This window comes from Nicotiana tabacum, chromosome 23 (assembly GCF_000715075.1).
Source record: "Nicotiana tabacum cultivar K326 chromosome 23, ASM71507v2, whole genome shotgun sequence".
Lineage (NCBI taxonomy): Eukaryota > Viridiplantae > Streptophyta > Magnoliopsida > Solanales > Solanaceae > Nicotiana > Nicotiana tabacum.
Window position 1 is genome coordinate 123,436,567 of NC_134102.1, and position 25,057 is coordinate 123,461,623.

General features: G+C 37.2%; 1 protein-coding gene across 2 annotated transcripts; it reads right to left on the bottom strand.

Annotated features, from left to right (window-relative positions):
• Positions 1 to 16,309: 16,309 nt before the first annotated feature.
• LOC107829166 (U4/U6 small nuclear ribonucleoprotein Prp31 homolog) lies at positions 16,310 to 24,212 on the bottom strand. Of its 2 annotated transcripts, XM_075245463.1 has the most exons (9): positions 24,043 to 24,175; positions 23,640 to 23,738; positions 21,696 to 21,761; positions 20,199 to 20,330; positions 18,869 to 19,761; positions 18,652 to 18,722; positions 17,999 to 18,101; positions 17,760 to 17,835; positions 16,310 to 16,620 (listed from the first exon to the last, which is right to left on the bottom strand). In XM_075245463.1, exons 4-9 carry the CDS (start codon positions 20,301 to 20,303, stop codon positions 16,513 to 16,515), a joined length of 1,356 nt encoding a protein of 451 aa, XP_075101564.1. In that variant the 5' UTR covers positions 20,304 to 20,330; positions 21,696 to 21,761; positions 23,640 to 23,738; positions 24,043 to 24,175; the 3' UTR covers positions 16,310 to 16,512. The 2 variants fall into 2 exon arrangements, with proteins under 2 accessions (XP_075101564.1, XP_075101563.1); XM_075245462.1 differs by lacking the exon at positions 23,640 to 23,738 and having other exon boundaries at positions 24,043 to 24,212.
• Between the last annotated feature and the right edge of the window lie 845 nt (positions 24,213 to 25,057).

A 25,057-nucleotide genomic window follows, 5' to 3' on the forward strand; every position in this document is an offset into this window, starting at 1 on the left:
TTATCCGAAATTATTTTCGATGAATTTTAATGAAGTGATACAATTAATTTGGATAGATTTGGACGGCCCGAAGGTCAATTCAAGCAAGAAGGCGATTTTGGAATATCGGCATAACTTCAAAGAAGTAAGTGTCTTACTTAACCTCGAGTGGGGAAAATTTCCCTTAGGCATTGAGTCTTATGTGCCATTGGTGTAATTGAAAATCAAGTACGCGATGTGACGAGTACGTACTTGGTTTATATGTGCAAATTTTATTGAGTTAAAGTCTTGAGCATATTGTGTAGTAAATTGGATAATTGTTGGCATATATTTAATCATCTACTTGTCGCGCCTAAATCCTTGTTGTTGACTCTGTTGTTATATAACAATGTGATGTGATTGTTGTTTGATTATTTATGAAATTTCGTGAATTTGTTGGTTTGATAATTATTGTAATTTAATTTCATTATGGATTTTCCTTCTACAAATAATTAATTATATGAGCTTAAGAAGAGGTGTTTATATAATTAATGAAAAATTGAATTTAAATGAAGTCTTTGCCTTATGTTGAGTAATTGCTATCTCTATTGATTGTTTTTGGGTGTTGTACACATTGTGTGGAGCTTTTGGCTATTTGTTGTGAAATTAGTTGTCTTGGTTGTAGCTTTAAAATTTAGTTGTGGCCATTGGAAAAATTATGATATGAATTGATTTTTGTTATATTGCTACGATAATTTCCCGTGTGAATTGTTATGTTGTGTGAGTTGTTATTTTGGGGAGATAAGGGTGGCATTTCACCGTTGATATTATGTGGTTATAAGGGTGGCATTTCACTATTGTGTTTGTTGGCTATTGATATTGTCTGGGCGGAGCGATAAGGGTGGCAATAGGAGCAATAAGGGTGGCTATTGGTATTGTCCGGGCAGAGCGATAAGGGTGGCTATAGGAGTGATAAGGGTGGCAATAGGAGTAATAAGGGTGGCTATTGTTAGGGACGATATGTGATGGTGTGGGGTTGTGGTGTTGATGATTTTTATGTGATGTTGTGATTTTCTTGTGTTTATGTTTATACCTTGTGCAACTTGTCTTGTTGTTAGTAAATTGATAATAATCTCATTTATGTTGAAATTGGGAGCCTGTGGCTATTGCCAGGCGGTTTATAAAGTGAAATGTGGGCACGAGGTGCTGTGATGAAATGATAATGATATTTGGCACGTGAATTGTCCGTGCAGTTGTGATATGAAATGAGGGCACGAGGTGCCGGACAAATATGATGATTTAATTATGGGCACGAGGTGCCGTGAAAATATGAAAATGGGCTGAGACCCGTATTTACGAAAAATATAAAAATGGGCTAAGACCCATATTATGATGATTTTGAAATGAGGTGTCACATGGTGACTTTTTTTTAATTGAAAGATTTATATTCAAAATATTTATTTGGAAGTATTTTTACTTAGAAAGTATTATATAAAAGATTTGTATTTTGAAAGATATTTATTTGAGGAAATTGTATTTGAAAAGATTTATTAAAAGAATTATATTCAAAATATTTATTTGGATGGATTTTTACTTAGAAAGTATTATCTAAAAGAATTGTATTTTGAAAGATATTTATTTGAGAAAATTGTATTTGAAAAGATTTATTGAAAGAATTGTATTCAAAATATTTATTTGGATGGATTTTTTACTTAGAAAGTATTATATAAAAGAATTGTATTTTGAAAGATATTTATTTGAGGAAATTGTATTTGAAAAGATTTATTGAAAGAATTATATTTGAAAAATAATCATTTGAGAAAATTATATTTGAAAGAGAGTTATGTGGAAGAACTATGTGAAAGACATTTATTTGAAGGGCTTGATTTAATTGGGTGTAATTGTGTTTATTAATTGTTGAGTGATATTAATGGTATTCTTGTTGTCTGTTGTGTATATCATTGGTTGTTTTATCGTGCCTTGATTATTATTTGTTTCCTATTATTTTTGTATATTATATTGCACAGGTTATTAGACTAGTGAGTGTCTTGACTGCACCTCGTCTCTACTCCATTGAGGTTAGTCTTGATACTTACTGGGCACCGCTGTGGTGTGCTCACTCTATACTTTTGCACATTTTTGTGCAGAGCCAGGTATTGAAGATAACGGACTTGAGCAGAGTTAAAGCGGGATCGTAAGGATTCAAGGTAGAGCTGTTTGGTCGTCGCAGTCCCTTGGAGTCTTTTCATTTTATTGTATTGTTAACTTGTAATCAAACAGTATTGTATATTCGGTTCTCGTGATCATTCTATGTATTCAGTTAGAGTTCGTGACTCAGTACTACCAGTCTTGGGAGGTTGTATATTCATATTTGTTCCGCTGTCAGTTTCGATTATTTATTTATTTATTTAAAAAAAAATGGCTTCAAAAGGTAATTGAAATCGGCTTACCTAGTCTTAGAGACTAGGTGCCATCACGACGCCTGTGGTGGGATTTTGGGTCGTGACAATCACAATCCAAATTAAATATACAGGAAGATAGACTGCTTGCCATAGCCTAATGTGCCAGCACTATACATGTCAACAGGTATCTCAGAGCAACTCAGTTTTCTTCCTATCCTACTCCTAAAAAAATAAAAATAAAATACCAGTTCAAGCTACACCCTTGGAAAATAACCGGCGCCTAAAGAAAAACCAAGGGCTACTACCTAACTATCCTAATAAAATAAAAGAAAATATTTTTGATATTTTTAATCAGACCTTAATCCCTCAAAAAAACTGTCCAAAAGATCCATCGTCGTGAAAAGTCCGAGCTTTTTCTAATTTATTTTTTTAAGTCTACTACTCTAGTAGACTATTTCTAACTATGGGCTATATAAAAAATAATGAGAAAATATTTTCATACAATTATACTTAGAAATTAATTTTTCCATCCTACACTTATAACATGCATAGTCTTCGATGCATGATCACATAGAAAAATATTAAAATAAGAATGAAAAATACTCCCTGAGACCCTCTAGGGCCTAGCTAGCACATGATCCTCAATATTAAGGACCGGGACGACCCCACACTTAAGCTAAAACATGCTACTCAGCTTCTAGTTTGAGTACTCAGACTTCCCCTAATCTACAAAACAAAAATAAACAAACATAACACTAAAATAATAAAAAACAATAAAGATTCAAGTGTGGGTTGCCTCCTGATGGATATAATTTATTCATATATTTTTATATGTAAATATTAAATATTTTAAATAAAACATGAATAAATATACCATGTTCTCCCATATTTTCTAACATACTTCGCAGGAGGAAGAGCATATGAAAATTGAAGAAAAGAAGCAAAACAAGAGTGGGAATTGAGTAGTCAACCGGGAATGAAGAAGCAAATATAACACCATAGTTGCGACAATGGCAATTGAAAATAATGGAGCAAATTACATAGTTGCAACTAGCAAACTATAATTGAAACTATGGTTCTTCCTCTGCAGAATGAAACTCAATTGGCAAGGTCATAGTTGCACCTACAATTTCCATAGTTGCAACTATGGAGAACCTTAGGCAAGAAAACTCTATAAATAGAGTGTGAATTTTGAAGAGAAGACATTGAGTCTTTGTAACGACCCGTCGGTCATTTTGAGAATTAGAGCTCTGATCCCCTAATATCTACTTTCCCCATATTTGTTTCTACTTTTGGGACTTGCCAGAGTGATTGGTTATGGAATTCAGAGAGTTTTGGGACACTTAGTCCCTAGTTGTGAGTTTAAGCCTTAGAGATTGGACCGTAGTCGAAATTGTGTGAAGACGGATTCGAAATGGAATTTCGTTAACTCCGTTAGCTCCGTTGAGTGATTTTGGGATTAGGAGCGCATCCGGAATATGTTTTGGAGGTTTGTAGTAGATTTAGGCTTGAATTGGCGAAAGTTAGTTTTTCGGCGATTTCGGCTGATAGTGAAAATTTTGATATCGACCTTGGAATGGAATTCCGAAAGTGGATGTAGGTTCGTAGTGTCAATTGTGACCTGTGTGTAAATTTTGAGGTCATTCGGACTAGATTTGATGTGGTTCGGCGTCGTTTGTAGCATTTGGAAAATTTTAAATTCTTAGGCTTGAATCCGTGCTTAATTCATGATTTTGGTGTTGTTCGACGTGGTTTGAAGTCTCGACTAAGTTCATATGGTATTTTAGGATTGGTTGGTATGTTTGGTTGAGGTCGCGGGGACCTCGGGTGTGTTTCGGATGCTTAACGGGAAGAAATTTGGACTTCAAAAAATCTAGTGCATTGTTGGTTCTGGTGTTTCGCACCTGCAGAGGGGAGTCCGCAGGTGCGGACTCGCAGGTGCGCTTGAGAGTTCGCAGATGCGGAAATGGACAGGGCATGCTGGGCTCGCAGGTGCGGCTGGTCGTCCGCAGATGCGGACCAGGGGTCGCAGATGCGGACCTAGACCAATAAGTGACTTTCGCACCTGCGTTGATTGTTCCGTAGGTGCGAGACTGCAGATGCTGCCCCATGAGCACAGATGCGGAAATCGCTGGGCAGAAAAGGGGATTTCAAGGGTTTGAAATTTCATAACACAAAATTCGATTTGGAGCTTAGTGGGAGACGATTTCTCGAGGGATTTTGAAGGAGAACTATTGAGTAACGAATTCTAACTCTATTTTGATCATAATACAATAATTTATTGTTGTTTTCCTAGTCTAATTAAGGAATTTGAGGGTAAAAGTTTGGAAATGGGGGAAAAGGTTCCCCAATTGAAAATCTGAGATTTTGAATGGGAATTTGAAGTAATATTCAAGTGAACTCGTGAGTGAATGGGTGTTCATAATTTGTAATTTTTACCCGATTCCGAGACGTGGGACCGGGGAGACTTTTTTGGACATTTTTCCTAAATTCACGTTTTAGCTTCGAAGTAATTAGTTAAATTAGTTACTTGTAGTTATATTTACATTATGCAATTACTTTGAATAGATTCAAGCCATTTGGAGTCGGATACTCGTGGCAAGAACGTGATATCGAGTTGATTTGAGCGGTTTGAGGTAAGTGGCTTGCCAAACCTTGTGTTGGGGACTTTCCACTTAGGATATTTTGATATTATTTGGTGTGTGAGCGCCATGTACGTGAGGTGACGAGTGCGTACACGGGCTGTTATTGCAAAAATCCCGTTTATCCTTTTTAAATCATAAATTGTTTCTCTTATTAAATTGCACTAATATGCTTAATTGTTTAGTTTAGACTAGAAAAGCATGCTAACGTGTTTTAACTGCCTATTTGACATTCTGTGCGCCATGCCTAGTTAAATCCCTATTTTTCCTTATCTGTGTTCAGTATAAATTGTATAACTCGATGTCATACCTGCCATTTCATCTTGCGTTGCATATTTAAATTGGGACTACGGACGTATTTCAGGAGATCCCCCTATCTTGCATATTTACTTTGGGACTACACACGTATTCCGAGAGATCCCCCAGCACTGCATATTTACTTTGGGACTACGGACGTATTCCAGGAGATCCCCCAGCACTGCATATTTACTTTAAGACTACGAGCGTATTCCGGGAGATCCCCTTGTACTACATATTCATTCGAAACTACAGGAGATTTCCCACCGTGTTTACCTTGTTATGAGCCGAGGGCTCCCTTAACTGTTAAATATTTTTTGAGAATCTCTTTAACTGTGTTGCCATAAATTTTACTTATATCTTTTACTGTTTAATTTATTATATTTACTCCGGTAGGGCCTTGACCTGACCTCGTCACTATTCGACCGAGGTTAAGCTTGGCACTTTCTGGGTACCATTGTGGTGTACTCATGCCCTTTCCTGCACATGTTTTCGTGTGCAGATCCAGGTGCGAGCTATCAGCCTCGAGGTTAGTGCGTGCTGCTGATTCTAGGAGACTTCAAGGTACTTCTGCTTGCGTCCGCAGATCTTCGGAGTCCCCTTCTACTCCCTCGCCTATAGACTTTCTTTATTATCTTCAGACTTTTGTATAGAGCTACATAGATTATAGCAGCTTGTGACTTAGTGATATTCCGGGTCCTGAGAAACTATTTTGTATATGCCGAGTGGTACTACTCTTGGTTATTCATAATATGCTGTTTATCTTAAAATTGTTGTGTTTTCTTTATATTTTTTGTAATATTAGGCTTACCTAGTCGTAAATACTAGGTGCCATCACAACACCGTATGGAGGGTTAAGTTTGGTCGTTACAAGTTGGTATAAGAGCACTAGATTCATAGGAGTCGCGAGTCATAAGCAGGTTTATTAGAGTCTCGCGAATCGGTGCGGAGACGTCCGTACTTATCTTCGGGAGGCTATGTAACTGTTAAGAACAATCATATTTCTTTGATTTCCTTGTCGTGCGAGTTATTGACACTAGAAATTCTAAGATTCTATTCTATTCTTTCTCACATATGGTGAGGACCCGTACTGGGAGGACCGACGATCAGGCACCCGAGCCCCCTGTCAGAGCCGCCAGAGGCCGGGGTCGGGGTAAAGGACGACCATGCAGTGCAGCCCGAGCACCTGCGAGAGCTGCGTCAGAGGATCCCCCAGCAGTTCCAGCTGAAGGGCCAGCACCGGAGATCCCTATTGCTACTCCAGCCCTCCAGGAGACTTTAGCTCAGTTCTAGAGCATGTTCAGCACTCAGGCTCAGGCTGGACTATTTCCGATAGCTCCTGCTACATCTCAGACCGGGGGAGGGGTACAGACTCTGTTAGCTCCATTGAGTGATTTTGGGGTTAGGAGCGCGTCCGGAATGTGTTTTGGAGGTCTGTAGTAGATTTAGGCTCGAATTGGCGAAAGTTAGTTTTTCGGCAATTTCAGCCAATAGTGAAAATTTTGATATCGACCTCGGAATGGAATTCCGAAATGGGATGTAGGTCCGTAGTGTCAATTTTGACCTGTGTGTAAATTTTGAGTCATTCGGACTAGATTTGATGTGGTTCGGTGTCATTTGTAGCATTTGGAAAATTTTAAATTCTTAGGCTTGAATCCGTGCTTAATTCATAATTTTGGTGTTGTTCGACGTGGTTTGAAGGCTCGACTAAGTTCGTATGGTGTTTTAGGATTGGTTGGTATGTTTGGTTGAGGTCCCGGGGGCCTCGGGTGTGTTTCGGATGCTTAACGGGAAGAAATTTGGACTTCAAAAAATCTGGTGCATTGCTGGTCCTGGTGTTTCGCACCTGCGGAGGAGAGTCCGCAGGTGCGGACTCGCAGGTGTGCTTGAAAGTTCGCAGATGCGGAAATGGACAGGGCATGCTGGGCTCGCAGGTGCGGCTGGTCGTCCGCAGAATCGCAGCCGCAGATGCGGACCAGGGGTCACAGATGCGGACCCAGCCCAATAAGTGACTTTCGCACCTGCATTGATTGTTCCGTAGGTGCGAGACCGCAGATGCGGCCCCATGAGCGCAGATGCGGAAATCGCTGGGCAGAAAAGGGGATTTCGAGGGTTTGAAAATTCATAACACAAAATTTGATTTGGAGCTCGGTGGGAGACGATTTCTCGAGGGATTTTGAAGGAGAACTATTGGGTAACAAATTCTAACTCTATTTTGATCATAATACAATAATCTATTGTTGTTTTCCTAGTCTAATTAGGGAATTTGAGGGTAAAAGTTTGGAAATGGGGGAAAAGGTTCCCCAATTGAAAATCTGAGATTTTGGATGGGAATTTGATGTCAGATTTATATGATTTTTGTTCGAGTGAACTCGTGAGTGAATGGGTGTTCATAATTTATAATTTTTACCCGATCCTGAGACGTGGGTCCGGGGAGACTTTTTGGGCGTTTTTCCTAAATTCACGTTTTAGCTTCGAATTAATTAGTTAAATTAGTTACTTGTAGTTATATTTACATTATGTAATTACTTTGAATAGATTCGGGCCATTTGGAGTCGGATACTCGTGGCAAAAACGTGATATCGAGTTGATTTGAGCGGTTCGAGGTAAGTGGCTTGCCTAACCTTGTATTGGGGACTTTCCCCTTAGGATATTTCGATATTATTTGGTGTGTGAGCACCGTGTACGTGAGGTGACGAGTGCGTGCACGGGTTGTTATTGCAAAAATCCTGTTTATCCTTTTTAAATCATAAATTGTTTCTCTTATTAAATTGCCCTAATATGTTTAATTATTTAGTTTAGACTAGTAAAGCATGCTAACGTGTTTTAACTGCCTATTTGACATTCTATGTGCCATGCCTAGTTAAATCCCTATTTTTCCTTATCTGTGTTCAATATAAACTGTATAACTCGATGTCATACCTGCCATTTTATCTTGCGTTGCATATTTAAATTGGGACTACGGACGTATTCCGGGAGATCCCCCTGTCTTGCATATTTACTTTGGGACTACGGACGTATTTCGGGAGATCCCCCAGCACTGCATATTTACTTTGGGACTACGGACGTATTCCGGAAGATCCCCCAGCACTGCATATTTACTTTGGGACTACGGACGTATTCTGGGAGATCCCCTTGTACTGCATATTCATTCGGAACTACGGGAGATTTCCCACCGTGTTTACCTTGTTATGAGCCGAGGGCTCCCTTAACTGTTAAATATTTTTTGAGAATCTCTTTAACTGTGTTGCCATAAATTTTACTTATATCTTTTACTGTTTAATTTATTATATTTACTCCGGTAGGGCCTTGACCTGACCTCGTCACTCCTCGACCGAGGTTAGGCTTGGCACTTTCTGGGTACCATTGTGGTGTACTCATGCCCTTTTCTGCACATGTTTTCGTGTGCAGATCCAGGTGCGAGCTATCAGCCTCGAGGTTAGTGTGTGCTGCTGATTCTAGGAGACTTCAAGGTACTTCTACTTACGTCCGCAGATCTTCGGAGTCCCCTTCTACTCCCTCACCTATAGACTTTCTTTATTATCTTCAGACTTTTGTATAGAGCTACATAGATTATAGCAGCTTGTGACTTAGTGATATTTCAGGTTCTGAGAAACTATTTTGTATATGCCGAGTGGTACTACTCTTGGTTATTCATAATATGCTATTTATCTTAAAATTCTTGTGTTTTCTTTATATTTTTCGTAATATTAGGCTTACCTAGTCGTAAAGACTAGGTGCCATCACGACAACTTATGGAGGATTAGTTTGGGTCGTGACAGTATTACGGGAGAAAATTACTTTTTGGTCTCTCTCTTTCTTTTGTCTTTAGTATTTCCTACTAGTTGTCTTTCTTTTAGAAGAATAATATTTCTTCATAAGTTCTTTATTCCTAAATTAGTTTTTCTTACTTCGTAATGGAGTAACTTCTTTTGTTGGGATAGTTGATGAAACTTGATATATATATTTATAATACTATCTCAGTTTAATACATTCTTGGCTTGAAACTTTCTTTTTATACTTTGTACTGTGCCGTAATAATAGTTTTAATTAATCATTATTATCACTTCTACATAGTTTATCTCTAAGTTATTTTTATATTGATTTTGTAATTCTCACGAAGCAAAATTGATATATAATAACCAATGAATAATTAGTAAAGTGAGAGTAATTTTTAGTAATCTATTATTCCAACTTCGTAATCTTGCTTGCCTCAGTTTTAATTCTCATGGAGGAATTGTTGTAGGCAAGATTATTGATTTTTTTTTAGTAAAAATATTCTCACGAAGTTTTTACTATCTCTTAGCACAATTCAAGCAAGAAAAATATTTCGGTTTAATCGTCACTAGTTTTAACTCAATAAATCACATAACCTCACGGAGTGCTATTAATTGACTACTTCTTAGTGAGCTAAATATAATTGTATTAGCAATAAGCAATTATTCCTAAGAGAAATACATGTAAAATTTGAGATTTTATTGTAATATATTATCAATTGAATTCAACGATTCCCAACTCTTTTAAATTATAAATCTTCCGAAAGTTCTTGGTTTTTGTTTAAGTAATTAACAAGCTTTAAACCTCACTCACTTTTCATCAAACTGATTCTCTCAAATAGTAGTTGAAATATTAAAAGTCTGTAGCATAGATGTTCCAATCTCTGTGGGACGCCTCATAAACTATACTAGAATTCAACAAAGCACGAGCAGGAAAATCCTATACATATTGGCCTCGTCACCTCCCAACAAGCGTCTTATTTATAGTCGTGGCACGACTCTGCTACTCTGCTCAAGCTGTTTGCTTTCGCTTCCTCCTTCCATGGAGTTTTGCCTTTTTGAGCATTGTAGGAGGATCTCCTCTTTCCTTTCTGACCCTTTTCTCTTTTACCTTTACACATTCAGCTCGCATCACCACTTCTTTTAACTCGATTTTCTTTTCCATGATACTAGGCCCCACATAAGGACATTGCTCTATCAACTTCGATTCTACCATAGAGATCATGCACAAATCCTCATAATGCATGCTTAGAAAGATTAAGCACCTTGTACACATTAAATGTGATTTTTTCATCATGCACTCTCATCTTTAGTTTACCCTCTCTCACATTAATAAGTGCTCCACTAGTAGCCAGGAATGGTCGCCCCAAAATAATTGAAACCTCCTCATCGGCCATGTAGTCAAGAATAATGAAATCAACGGGAAAAATGAACTTCCCCACTCGCACCAGCACATCTTCAATAATTCCTTCAGACGCTACTAATGACCGATCTGCTAGCTGTAGAGTTATAGTAGTAGGCCTGGGGGCTCCAAGATTCAGCTGCTTGAATACTGATAGTAGAATCAAATTAATGCTCGCTCCCAAATCGCATAAGGCTCTACCAACCACGTGTTTTCTATCGCCAAGGAAATTGTAAAACAACCCAGATCCTTCAACTTAGGCGGGATCTTACTCTGTACTCTAGCACTGCACTCCTCAGTAAGTGCAACCATTTCAAACTCTGTCATCCTTATTTTGTTGGCCACAATGTCTCTCAAGTACTTGGCATATTTAGGTACTTCTTGCAGCACTTCTATCAAAAGTAGATTCACTCACACCTGGCTCCAGATATCTAAGAACTTTTTGTACTTGGACTCATCTTTAGACTTTTGCAACCTTTGAGGAAAAAAGGTGGTGGCCTTACCTCTATCTCCTGCCTATGTTTATCATTTTTCTTTTCAGCTTCTACCTCTGGTTTAGGTACCAATATTTCAAAAACTTCTTTAGACGTGTACTTTTTAGGCGGTACCTCCTCCAATGCTTTCCCACTTCTTAGATTAATTGTTTGCACTTGTTCAATAGGATTCTTCTCAGTATCACTTGGGAGTGCCCCATTAGGTCTAGCATTCTGAGTGGAGGCAACTTGCCCAACTTGCCTTTCCAAATTATTGAATTCTGTCCGAAGTTGTTAATTATCAAGCAAATGCTTCTTTAACAAGTCATTAGTAGTATCCTCTGCCGATTGTTATGGAGTCTGTGGTACGTTGAAATTTCCTTAAGGCCTGTTACTATTCTGATTACCACCCCAAGAGAAGTTGGGATGATTTCTCCAGTTTGGATTGTAAGTGTTCCCATACTAAGTATTCTTGTTCATAGGACCTTTGTTGTGCTGCCCCACATAATAAATGGATTCAGGATTCAATGGACAATGGTTACTCGTGTGGCGTTCTCCACATATCTCACAACTTGTAGACATTTGTTGTACCTGCTGCATTTATTGTGCTTGTTGCATCGTCATCTTATTTACCCGATGGGCTAACTTTGCTATATTTCCCTCATGGCTGAGAATTCATCAAGCTCAATAATACATACTACCTTCTGTTGAAGTGTTCTCTGTAGTTTCCTGTCTCCTTGCCAATTGTTATCATTAGCCGTGAAATTGTTCAACGGGGTTTGGATTTCAGTGTACGGCCTAGCCATGCAACTACCTCCACATGCCGAATCAAGAATCATCTTGGATGCTTCGTCTAACCCATCAATAATAGTATGACCCAGGACTTCATCAGCCTGACAGTGATGTGGGCAATCTCTAAGTAGTTTTTTATATCTCTCCCAGGCTTGACATAGAGTCTTGCCATCTTTTTGTTGAAACCCCAGAATTTGGCTTCTCGGTGACTTTGTTTTCTTTATGGGAAAGAATTTGATAAGAAATTTCTGTGCTAGATCACCCTATGTTCGGATTGAGTTTGATGGCTCTTTATTCAACCACTCTTTTGCTTCCCCCAATAGAGAAAAGGGAAACAATGTCAGTCTGACATAGTCCTTGGGGACGTTCGGATAGTTGTATGTATTTGTAATCTCAAAGTGCTTAGTTATGTCACGCTTCACGATAGCCTGAGTCATGTTTGCGAGACTAGGCCTTGCGGCCTCAATCACCGGCCTTACTTCATTTTCTGCCATCTCGATTAGCTGTGGTTGGAATACAATACCCAACTCTGCAATTCTTGCTCTTTCTTCCATCTCCCTCTTTAACCTGTGGAAGAGTCTTTCGGGTTCAGGATCTGGAGGAGGAAGGTTGTTCAAACTGTTGCTTCTTCTTAGCATTCAATGTGAACACCTGTAGAGTCAGAAATAGATAAACAGATTAACACTTGAACAAAAATAAATAAGAGCTTATTTTCGACAAATAACTAATTTCTAAATCCCCGACAACTGATGGTAGACTATAATCCTGTATTTTAGTCACTTATTACACTTTAATTCACTATACTTTACTTGTGTTGAACTTTAATTGGTAGTGTTTTTGCACTTATTGTGTATTTTATCTTGTAGGAGTGATTTCGAGTTATGTAGATATTGTGGAGCTAATTCGAGTTATTTGAAACTTTGAAGTCTGACTAGAAGCCCAAGAAATTAAGTCAAGATTACGTTCGGGGATCGAAAACCAAGTCTGAATGTGAAAATTTGAAAAACTCATTTCTGGCACAATTTGCATCGCCCCGCGGCATGCCCCGCAGGGCGCGGGGCGCTAGTGCAAAAAGTGGCCAGAAATCATATTTTGGCATGTTCTAGAATTTCCTACATGTGTGTCGCATGGGGCAGTGCAGCAGCCCAAAAATGTTATGGTGACTTCCCAATTTCACTAAAAAGGGTAATTTCGTCCGGGGATTATTGGGGGCGGCTTAAATACATCAAAACACCATTTTAGATGGACTTTTGACACATTTTCGACCTAAGGAGGCTAAGGAGGAGTTGGGAGAACACAAGCACAAGGATTTCATCATTCCTTTCTCGCTCAAGATCCGGGTTTGGATTGAATTTATGTTTTTCTATACTTTAGTTACATTTGTGAAAAACTTCTCCATGTCTATGGAGTAGATCCTTTTGGGTTTTGATGGATTTGGTGTATTGATGATTGTTTGTGGATTATAACTCTTTTTTATGTATTTGAATCATTTTTGGAAGATTTAATTATTGCATTCATATTCACTTGTTCTTGTAACTGAAAGAGGCATAACTTGTAATATCTTTGCATTATATTGTTGGTTGAGTTCATAGATTCTTCTAAGTAATCGAAACAGGCTAGTTGAATCATTGATTAAACCTAGTTAGGAGAATAATCGAAAGAGGTTTTTCTAAAGACCGATCCATTATCCATTCTTGCATATCTTCAGAGAGCTTAAATTGGTTCATATTGAGAGGTTGGGACATAATTGAGAGAGGAGTTTCTACTAAATAATTGTACTGATAATTAGGTGAATTCGAGAGACTTAGTTGAACATTAGAAGTGAATTATCTAAACTTAAATCCCAAAAAATTATCTTGCACCTAACCTATCAAAATCCTATTTTCTCCCATTAATAACTTCATTTGCTTAGGCCTTGCTTCGATTGTCATTAGTTAATTAGCTCTAGATTCTCAATTAATTTTAGTATTAACGACATAAATCTAAATTGTTGATCATCTTGGATAGCAATCTAGCTACAAACTATGATAATACTGTCTAACTCCAATCCCTATGGATACGATATTATACTATACTATCTTTGACTAGCGAGCACAATGTAAGTGTGTTTTGCGCTCGTTCGCAACGGCGCCAGAAACTTGTTGGATCCAAACGCACATGCAAGTATACGCGGTCGACAAGTAATAAAGTGATAAAAAAAGTACCGTTGTCACGAGGATTTATGATCAACTATTTTTTAATCTAAGCTATTTATATATTTAATACTCGAGTAAGTGTAAAGAAGATGATTGTGATTCTTATAACTAAATTACTATGAACTAATAAGCAAGCAAGAAAATAAGATCGCAAATAGAGCAAACAAACACTTATAAAGAATTCAATAAGATGGAGATATTCCAAGGTTATGGGACTGACATCTCTCCTATTGCATTTTTCATGTTGATGTAATCACTTGACTTATCTAATTTGTTGATTAGCAGGGTTTATTATGCTCGTGAAGTTCTTTCGATGCTTCGCTCGCCTATTCAAGCCAACCTAAGACTATATATCTATAGAATCAAACTTGACAAGAATGCATGTATATTTCCTGCAAAAATAACCAAGTAAGGCAACTAGAATATGTCTATCCTAATCACGAATCTATTCTCCGATGACCGGATTCAAAAACTTACTTTATTCAATCCTATATGCAATTTATAGTTTTCACTTTCGAGTTCAACTATAAATTCGTAGATAGTATTTTATTGTTAGCTACGCAATAGAATAATTAAATGTAAGATTGAATAAATAAATTAATATGATAAACTCAAGCAAAACAATCGACCGTCAATTTACAATAGTCAAGAATGACCCATTACCCCAGAATAATATAGTTCTTAGCCACTCATGTTCATAACAATAATCAAAATATTATTTTTAAACATAAAAGGTATGAATACTAGGTGAAGGATGGAAGAATCGATAAATTTCGTGCTCACAAGTGTTTTGTGCTTGTGTTTTCCTCTCAAAGTGGCGTCCCTCCTCCAAAATAGGTTTAGGTTTGCTTTTATACGAGTTGGAGCGTCTTGGGGTCTAAATAACCAAGTCCTAGGAGAAATAGGACAAGTTCCCGTCACCATTGCCCAGGGTAGCGTGGGGCGCTAGCCCTGGCGCTGGAAATTTTGAGGGTCTGGAAACTGCGCCACAGGTAGCGCAGGGCTACCTGTAGCGCTACTTTGTGACTTTTTCTCGTTTCTTCCCCTTTTCGCTTCAACTCACGCACCTTCGTCCCAAATTGCCTCCGGATGATTCCTAGACATAAAAATACAACAAATTAGCACAAATCATTACATTACACATCCGAAATCTACAAAACATGAGTAAAATGCGAAGCAATATGTATATAATTATACATACTTTAAGCCAAAAATCACACACCCACCCATTGCCATGCCGGCCAAAATCATAATTGTTCTGCTTCTTTTTACATAACATTATAACTATTTGCGAATCAAATATCTCTGATTACAATTTTTCATATATTTTTAAAATGTTTTTACTTATAAAAAGTTATTGATTTAGAGTATGCTTTTTATGTGAGTAATTTACAATAATCTATTTTTGTGTGTTTAAAAGGCTTAATGGATAATGTCTGAATTGACCAGAGTTAGAAAATTTAGTCCTAGAACTGCCAACTCCACCATTCGTTTCGAAACAGAGGAAGTAATAATTATAATGAACCCACAACCAAACACTTCTACTAGATTGTGCTTTTATTTTCGGTTGCTAAATTTGGTTTTGCGAGTCAAATACCCCCCAATTTTATAGTGAAGAAAGAACCGAAAGGAATAGGTGGGACGAAAATTTTCAATTATTAAACGAGGAAAAAGCATAAGCGTTTCATGTACGAGGTCCAATGAGACAAAATTGCGTGTGCATATGATTGGTTTTGCACTTTCATCATCACCATTGTTAAAGTGGTTTTGCACAATGCTTTTGGTCATACCTCAATAGTGTGGTCCTATCGCCACTCGAATATCTATGTTCAACATCGGACTGGTGGTTGGTCCAACACTGGACTGGTCCTATAACAACTCCTTTTTTCTTTCCTTTTTTCTTTTGATAACCATAATTTTACGGGTCCTGTTACCTCCACCAAAACTTGGACACATGAAAAAATCATCTAATATTTTTGCCAAAATTGAACCTAAAACCTCACCACTTCACTATCCATTAGGTCACACCCGAAAAGAAATCACCAGTATTGTTTTTCCTTTCCTTTTTCTTCACCGAACAAAATAATATTCTTTCGGCAACTCTTTCACTAAAGATTTAGCACATGGCAACTGATCCTATAACAACTTGGTCTTTATTAGAGTTGACCAAGTTGAGCCATGACCAGCACACACGAAGGAGAACCTCTGCTTAACAATTCATTTTTCCAACTCTACTAAATCATATCAGTTCACAGAAGCTGACGCAAAGATTACTGTACCTATTTTTTTCGAATTCTGGATGCTCTTCAATAGCTAACCGAAGACGATAGTTAAAATGAGCTAGACAAGCAATAACACAATTGAAATAGAGGTTAGGAAAATTAGTAGTACGTACCTAATTCTGATATTGATAAAGCTAAAACATATGTTACATTTGATGTATCAAACAATTTGCATGGTGTTTTCTTCTATCAAAAGCACAACCAAGAAAGGACAAAAGGTTGTATTTTCAGTAGTAGAAGCTTAATGTACTGAAAGGGCAAGAAAACTGAACATTGGCGCCACTAGGTTTGCTTCATGTTCTCTTAATCTTAGAAAACGTTCCAGTCTCAGAGAAATAGGTGCTTTGCGTTCCGCTGCCAAGCTGATTTGCAAGCGCCTGAGGATTTGATAGCTCGATCCCCTGACATAAAAGTTAATATTAGGATAACCAACACAAAACACAGAGAAGTATAGAGACAGAATAAGACAAAGGGGGGGAAAAGATTGACCGAGTTAGACCAACACAATCTTAAGAAATAACCAAATCAGAGACTGACACAATGAGTTCAAAAGGGCAACCTCAAAAGTGCACACATTGACAAGCTTATCCCCATCCACCCACATTTAGATATTATTTAGCAAAGATTCATGGGAACCGTATTACATTATAATTCCGGCTGAGCCTTCCCCAACTGACTTGGAGCATTCTTGCACAATCCTGGCATCTAGGTGGGGTTAAATAGGCGTGCAGGGTCATATTTTTTGGGTGGATCAAATGGATTGATACAATCAATTGGCAGTGTCTGTGTTTTCATTGATAACAATTCTTTTCACTACCACAATAATCCCTAATGCCACTTGTGAATGTCATAAGCAAGAGCCCAAAATCTACAAGTTACGGTCCACACAATGTTAATTTGTATTGTGAAGTAAATAGGAGTTTTTTGCTAATCATTCCAGATGAGAGAAAACCAGCTGCTAATTAGTGGAGGCAGGGGTAAGTTATCAGATTGCAGATAAGACTTATTGCATGCTAAAAAAATTAACTTAGTAGTTGGGTTGGCACCCTTTGATAAATGAACTATTTCAACTTTTTTCTGACAAGTAAACAGTATTATTATTATTTTTTCATTATTGTTGACAAAAAAGGACACGCTCCTGTTCACAAGACGTAAAGAGCAGTACTCCAAGAAAGTACAGAACAAAGACCAACAAATGTCAGTTTAGTGGTTTTTCCTTGCTTGTAAAATTGGAGATGCCCCTCTCGTTATGACTCAGGAATAACAACTTGACCAAAAGAAAGGTTTCATTTAACAGAACCTACACCAAGATTGAACCGGTAGGAATCATAGAAAGGTACAGTAACAAGCTGGGAAGGGACAGTGTTGCAATAATTCATAGTACAATTGTACAAAGTACCTAAAAACTTGACATGAAACATAAAGCCGAAAAACCTCAGCCTTCCGACTCCACATGCAGTACTTCAGACAATCTTGTGTATAATGTTTGCTTAACAAGAAGGCAAAACAAATAAGTAATTAAACAGTAAAAAGAGCTTACTTGCACTGGGGTGAAGGCCAAACTTGAAGTCAACCCTGATGTGGCACCACTGCTTCCATAACTCTTCTCCTTGAATCTGGTAAATTGTCAAGCAATGAGAAATAAAGAGGCGTAAGACATAGACAGAACAAGTTAATAACATGATTGCTGCAAGCCCCGCATACTGCAAATTTCACTGGTCATTAATGTTCAAACAAGTGAGAACTTTTATGGGAAAAGAGAAAAGAAGAGAGACTTACTTCTTTGCTACTTTGGCAGCAAGCTTGCTTTGACCAACTGATACACGCAACTTGCCGCTTCCAGCCTGACCAAGCATGCCGTAGCCCTCCCCTAGTCCATCCCCTAATTCCAGGAAAGATTGAATATGAAGTAAAGAGCAACATCAGTCCTGATCTATACTAAAAAAAAATAGCTTGAAATTCTGAAAAACAAAATCATAAAAAGCACCAAAAGTTATCTCAGATTAGATTCGAGTCCTCTCATCCCATAAACTTTGCAAATACCCACAAGAATTTATAACTAGTACTAGCTAACATTATATACTTGGTCTTTAGAATGCCCAAAGGAAAAGGATTCCTGAGAATGGGTAACACAAGGATAAGAATTTTTGCTTCAATGAGTTCTGGAAATCAAACAGCCAGATTCACTACCAAGTGCAGAACAGTTATTTCACTTGCAGGAGTTATGTACTCTAATTTGAATCAAAGATTTCATAAAATATGCAGTTGCAAACAACATTGTCGTCAATCACCACCAACCATACTTGAGAAATGAAACCATTTATTCAAGTGCAGTATTAACCAAACTTTTCCATTTCCACTTTTTGCTCTCATTTTGGGACTTCTATTTAATTTGGAAGGTGAAGGGGTTGCATTGAGCTAGTTGTTATTACCTAAGGAGCTTTCTTCAGGTACTCCAAACTGCATCCTGTTTGCTAGCTTCCGCATGTCCGTGATAGCATATCTGATGAAATATCACGAAAACATGTATGTCAAGCAAAAAACATGTGCTTAACCAGATATAACTCTGGAAACTTATTTAAAATAAATAGATAAATATATAAATCTGGAAACTTTAGTGCACATAAGATGAAGTGAAACATCCAGTACCTTTCCTTCATCTTTCTCAGACGACGACCACCTCTCTTTTTCTTAGGCTCAGAATCAGGAACTGGAAGAGGCTTTGGCTGCTTTGCAGGAGGTGGCTCTTGCCATTTCTCTATCTTTTTCTGGATCTCTTCCCTAAGAGTTCTTCCAGTTTTTCCAGTCGGGTCTCCACTGATTGAGTCCACACGTGCCGCTAATGTAGATTTTGCTGCCAGCAGTCTAACGGCTCGCATCCTTAAGGAAGGAGGTGTACTTTGAAATGTTTCTGTTTGCTCAATATAACCCACATGAAATTGGGAAGTTGCTGTGGAGAACCCTGCTAAAGTCTTCTTTTTGGCACCAAGAAGCTGGACATTACAAGCAGGCATTTTTGCCAATGACGAGAGACCACCAGCAGTACCCATAAGTTTTGCAGCAACTGCGCTCCCAACTACAGCAGAAAGATTGGGAGCAATATATCCCATTCGACTCTCAACAAAATCAAGAACCTTTTTCTTTGCTGAATCAAGAGCAAGGGCTCTATCACATGCTTCCACTGTCTTTTGTAAAACATCTTCTGGCAATGGCTTGCCACTGGTAGTTGATGCCGTAACAGAGACAACCATGATGATAGCTGAGGGTAGCAATCCTTCCAAGTCAACAAGAGTCAGATCCATTTCATTGCCAATCTTCTTAACAACCCGAGCATAATCAATTGGGTGATGAACAAGTGACTCTAACTCAGGGAATTTCAATCGATACTTGTCGCGTATGAAATTGTGGATTATAACAATTTCATTCTCAATGTCAACTGATAAGGCATTACAGTCTACTATCAACTGATACTCTGGATCATCTTCGAGAACAATACCTCTATTCGTGACATCGGACTCCTTCTCAAGTGCATCTTCAACTTTCTGCAGCATTAATAGAATATCACCATTTGCAGAATTACTCCCAACACCATAGGGAAAGGGGATAGTTGGAGGTAAGACTAAGAGGAAAAAAAGTAAATAAAAAGCTCTAAGTTTCTAATTAACACATGGAACATTTAACCTCTAACTTCAACTCAGAAGGGGAAAAAAGGGCGATCTCACTTGCCCATCCATGTTAACATAATATAAGCAGAAATGGCACATGAGGAAAGAGAAAAGGTAACAGGAATAGAAAATATCAGAGATAAAAAGCACACAAGACCCTTGAATTTAACCAAGAAGAAAAGGGCATCAACAGCTATAATGTAAAAAACTTATGGGCAGTCCACATTGTTTTAATTGGGGCAACTTTTTATAAGCATAACCGGGAAGATGATGTGAACAGTGAGCACATGAAAGATCATAAGGTATGTACCAACCTGCATTATGTCAATGTAGCGACGTGATTTTAGCAGCTTGGAAACATTATCTAGATCGTCATAATTTAGTGCTTCTAAGTCTGCCAAGTCTCCGTCTTCCTCCATATGCTCAGCATCAAGATTCTCCTCATCCTAGTTAAATAAAGAGGAGAAAAGGGTCAGAGTTGGAAGACGATAGAAAAGGAATTTGATAACTGTATGGACAACATCTTCCACCCACAATTTTCTTCTACTGCTCCAAGAATCCCAACCCTAATCATAGAAAAACAGAAATATACGCAGTATGCCTTATGGAAACACCAGTTAACACAATATAACATTGACTTTTCTTTCACCCAGTACCCACAATAAGTTCTTATTATCCATTTTTAACTTCTAATACTCCCTCCGTTTCAATTTATGTGAACCTGTTTGACTGGATACGGAGTTCAAGAAAAAAGAGAAGACTTTTGAACTTCTTGTGTAAAATGAGTCACATATATTTTGTGTAACTATAAATCATTGCGTAAAGGTAAATTGTTTCAAAATATAAAAAGGGGCCATTCCTTTTTTTGGTACGGACTAAAATGAAAATAGGTTCACATAAATTGAAACGAAGGGAGTACATTTTTGTATATCATCCTAACATTAATATCTAATTGTTCCAATTTCCCACATTTTAAGGAATTGTTATCTATTACCTTTTCTCTCTCTCCACTCTATTTTTTTTTCAACCTCTCCCCCTCTCTTCTCACAATTTCTTACCCAATTTGATTGAGATCTCTCTGCAAATTTGATTTTGGATCAGGCTTTTACCTTTTCTATCTATCCCTTCTCTCCCATAGACATACAATTACTGACTTTGTATTCAACCATTCATCTCCTTTTATATTCGATTTCTCTGATTGAAGATTTGTTGGAATACTGTAGCTTTTTATTTAAATATTTTGATTTTGAATTGAATACTATAGTTTTTATTTGAATACCATAGTTTTGGTTTGAATATTGTATTTTTGAATTGAATACTGTAGTTTCAAATTGAATATTGTACTTTTGAATTAAATATTGTAATTTTGCATTGAATAGAATTGATTATGTAGTTTTGAATTACTGTATTTTTGAATTGATACTATAGCTCTGAATTAAATACTGTAGTTTCATAAAAAGTAGAGTGATGATAGAGATTGGTAGCTGTCTTGTGTTTTGAGGAATGAGAGAAACAAATTACAATATTGACTAAAGATACTTTTAATTAATTAAGGCTAACTTATAAGGATATTATCCCATATAATACGCTGCCATTGAAAAAACCAAGAGTCAACTTTGACTAGATTTGTTATACCGTATAATTAGCTATCGAATCCTATATGTAATGTCCATAATTACGGTATATCGTGTAAAAAGGGTCCGCAGGTGGTATAGTTGTGTTTCATTCCCTAGACAAAGTATAGAGGAAAACAGAAAATGAAGAAACGGAGATGGCTAATGAGTGGCAAAAAGTGAAAAAGATGTACTCACAAGAACATCAGCATCATTGTCTGACAACTCGTCCAGATCTGCCAGGAAAGAATCAGCAAGAGTTGCCTGCAACCAGGTAAAAATTATTAAATTACGACATTAATTACATAAGAAAATCCACCAGAAAATCAAAAAAGACATGTCAAGGGCACAATCAGTACAATTCTCATACATACAGAGAACACAGGGAACAGAATGGAAAAGGAAATATTCTCTATCAGCATATTTGGGAGTGGGCAACACATCTAATCATGCGCATCTCTCCTGCTGCTAGCAAGTAGTTATAAACATGTGCAACACACAGTCTTTAGTTTTTAGAGAGATGACACACAGCTCGGCATGACATCAGAGCAACCAAAGGTCTTGAGTTTAAGTTATTGTATTGAATATGTCTTAACAAATTGTTTCCCGTGCGGGCATAATTCTTTTTTTCCTCAGTCAAACACATGAAAATATTTTTATATTAAAGGTGATGGTGTGACTTGACCAAGACCTAATATAAATAAACAATAGGGTCTCATTGCTAATGGCTTAAACTTTTAGACGAGGCATTCACACTTCACACAATTCAAAACAGCGCACTGTATCACATCGGAAAAATGGATACAAATAATAATGTTGTTGTTGGTCAGGGAATGGGGAGAAACTGCAAATTCACATGGAGTTGGTTTGTCGAAAAAAAATATAAAAAGGGACAAACTTCTTTTTTCTTTTGATAATGATGGTGTCAGAGCCACTATGTGCGCACCTAGACTATTTCATTGGTACCTACTACCCACCATGACTTAGGAAGATAGGAAGCAATCACCTACTCTCCCGTCCCGATTTATGTAGTGGTGTTTGATTGTGCATGAAGTTTAAGAATGAAAGAAAGATTTTTGAAACTTGTGGTCTAAAATTAACCATAGAAATTTTATGGATATAAATCATCTCATGAGAAGTTTGAAATTGAATTTTTATTAAATAGAGAAAGGTGTCACTTTTTGGGACAGACTAAAAAGGAAAGAATGTCACATAAATTAGGACGGAAGGAGTAGTACTTTTTTTCTCTACTGAATTTGAACCCTAGTCCCCTATGGTTTTCACCCACTTGATTAACCACTAAGCCACACCATTGGTGCCTATGAAGGGGGCATACTCATTCTTATCGTATGTTTACTAAGTAGTGGGTAACAGGATGAGAATTAGCTTATGGACGGATAAGTGGCATGCTGACATGACCCTTGCAGAAGCATCCAGCAAGCGTCACAAACTTGTGACTAACAAGAACACAAATGAGTGTGTCACCATTTGAGGAGTATAAGTAATGAAAATGAAATGAAAAGCAATATTTAGGAGGACTATCAAGGACAGAAGCGGGAAGAGAATGGGGTCTTTTTGCTACATTATGTGAGTAACAAATAGATGATGGAGAGGATAGAATTACATGGAGAGAGAAGGGAGAGAAATTGTTCATGATTACGCCAAATTATTGGAAACACTTGATATCGATATTACGGATGCTAACTAAACTCAAGTGCATTAGCTAAAAATCACAACTGAAGTGCTCAAACAAACTTTGGACTCATATATTGGGCACGACATAAAGGACTCATTCTCCAAGTCCAGGCTCTAAGAAGACTGCAGAAGAAAGTTTCTTTACTTTGCTTTGCATGTTGCCAAAACACTCCAGTTTCTTAAAAGAACATTAGTTTTCCCTCCAAGTAGAAGCATTGATTTATCTGGGTGTCCGAAATGCAATTCATTCCAAAAACAAAGGGGACATACAGAGAAGGAGACATCGTCTAAAACAAATCCTAAAACAGGTACTAGCACGCCACAAAATCCCAGATTGGTAAACCTGAGGTATAAGGAGCCAAATTTTTTTTAAATAACAATACAAATTCATGTGGACTTATTAGAATAAGCAACTGACAATTTTTCAGAAGTAAACAGTATCAGTACCTATCCAAAAAGAAACCTTTAAGTAAATGCGCGGAGCACATATACAAGGAGCACACATCTATGCTCAGGCTGAACTTCATGAAATTCCAAACATGTCTCCTTTAACCAAACCAAAAAAAAAAACGCAAAAAATCAAAAAACAAAACAAAATAAACTCCAAACATGTTTTTGTTCTTCACAATTAAACTAGGGAAAATTTTCTGACCACCAAAAACCAGTCTTTGCAAAGCACTATAAAGAACTATAATTTATTTCAATAAATTACTATGAGCATGGGAATAACCCACATATACCTACACACAAACACCCAATGATTCAGAGTATTGTTCCGTTAAGAAACCCTAATAAAAATTATAATCAATAGAAATCTCTAAAACATGAATTTAGGAAATTGGATAAATACCATTGTCCTTCCGTGCGAAAAATCCGACAGCACACTTGATGATTTCGCCGCAAACACTAAATTTGTGTAATGATAATCTTCTGAAAAGGACTTGGACCTATAGAGTTGCAGAAGAGAAAATTGAACAAAAAATTAAGTACCTTTATTGACAGGAGAGAACTAGGGAATCCGGGTTATGAAAGAAGTCCAGAACCGACTCTAAATTCATGGGCCGGTAAAACTAGTAGGCCCACTACCAGAAGCCCACGTTCATGTCGACCCGGCCCATTTCTGCCACAAAAAATGATGCCGTTTGCACGACTTCTTGCGAGAAAAAAAAACGAAATCGTCCCGCAAAACACTTTTCGATGCAAACTTTGGGGATGTGAATAATTCTCACTAAAAAAAATTAAAACTTTTAAACGAACAATGTTTATAGAAAGAAACAGAAGAATTAGTTTGGCAAGAAATGGTATCGAACCAAAATTTCAATGCAATATCATCTATAAATGCAAAGTACAATCTCTAATAATTTATCTATAACTTTTATAAGATAGGTTTTCTAGCACTTTTCGAAAAAGTGTTTTTGAACCTTGTAGATAAGTTCTTTAATAAGTATTTTGATGCTCTGTTATTTTATTACTCCTATATATTCTGTTTTCTTATTTGTTTAAGTAGAATATATAGATAATAGATTTTGCACTTTAATTTGATAGCCGCGGACATTATTTTTTCTGAAATATTGCTCAACAAGTTTAATTTCATATCTGAACTTTTACGGAGTGAGTTTTAAAGAGTAAAATATAAGGCATTCAGGCATGATACTTTAAAGAGGAACTTGGTGCATTTATTTTCATGCCTTGCCTAAATATAAGGTATTACACTTTGAGAGGGACGTAAATTGATACCTCTTGGTCTTACACGTCCTCCTTAATTAAACCTCATTGATTGATGTTAATTATTTAGACATATAAATATACTATGTCTCAATCACATTAAGTACTTATAGAAAGACTGATAAATTTGAATCAGAATT

Bases quoted from the DNA above. Each gene is read 5' to 3' on its own strand.
- LOC107829166 (XM_075245462.1), bottom strand. The intron at 18,102-18,651 runs GTAATAACAACT...TCCTGGAATTAG, and splicing joins ACCTGAAGAAAGCTCCTTAG to GGGATGGACTAGGGGAGGGC. The intron at 16,621-17,759 runs GTAAGCTCTTTT...CTTTTATGTCAG, and splicing joins TGGCCTTCACCCCAGTGCAA to GGGATCGAGCTATCAAATCC.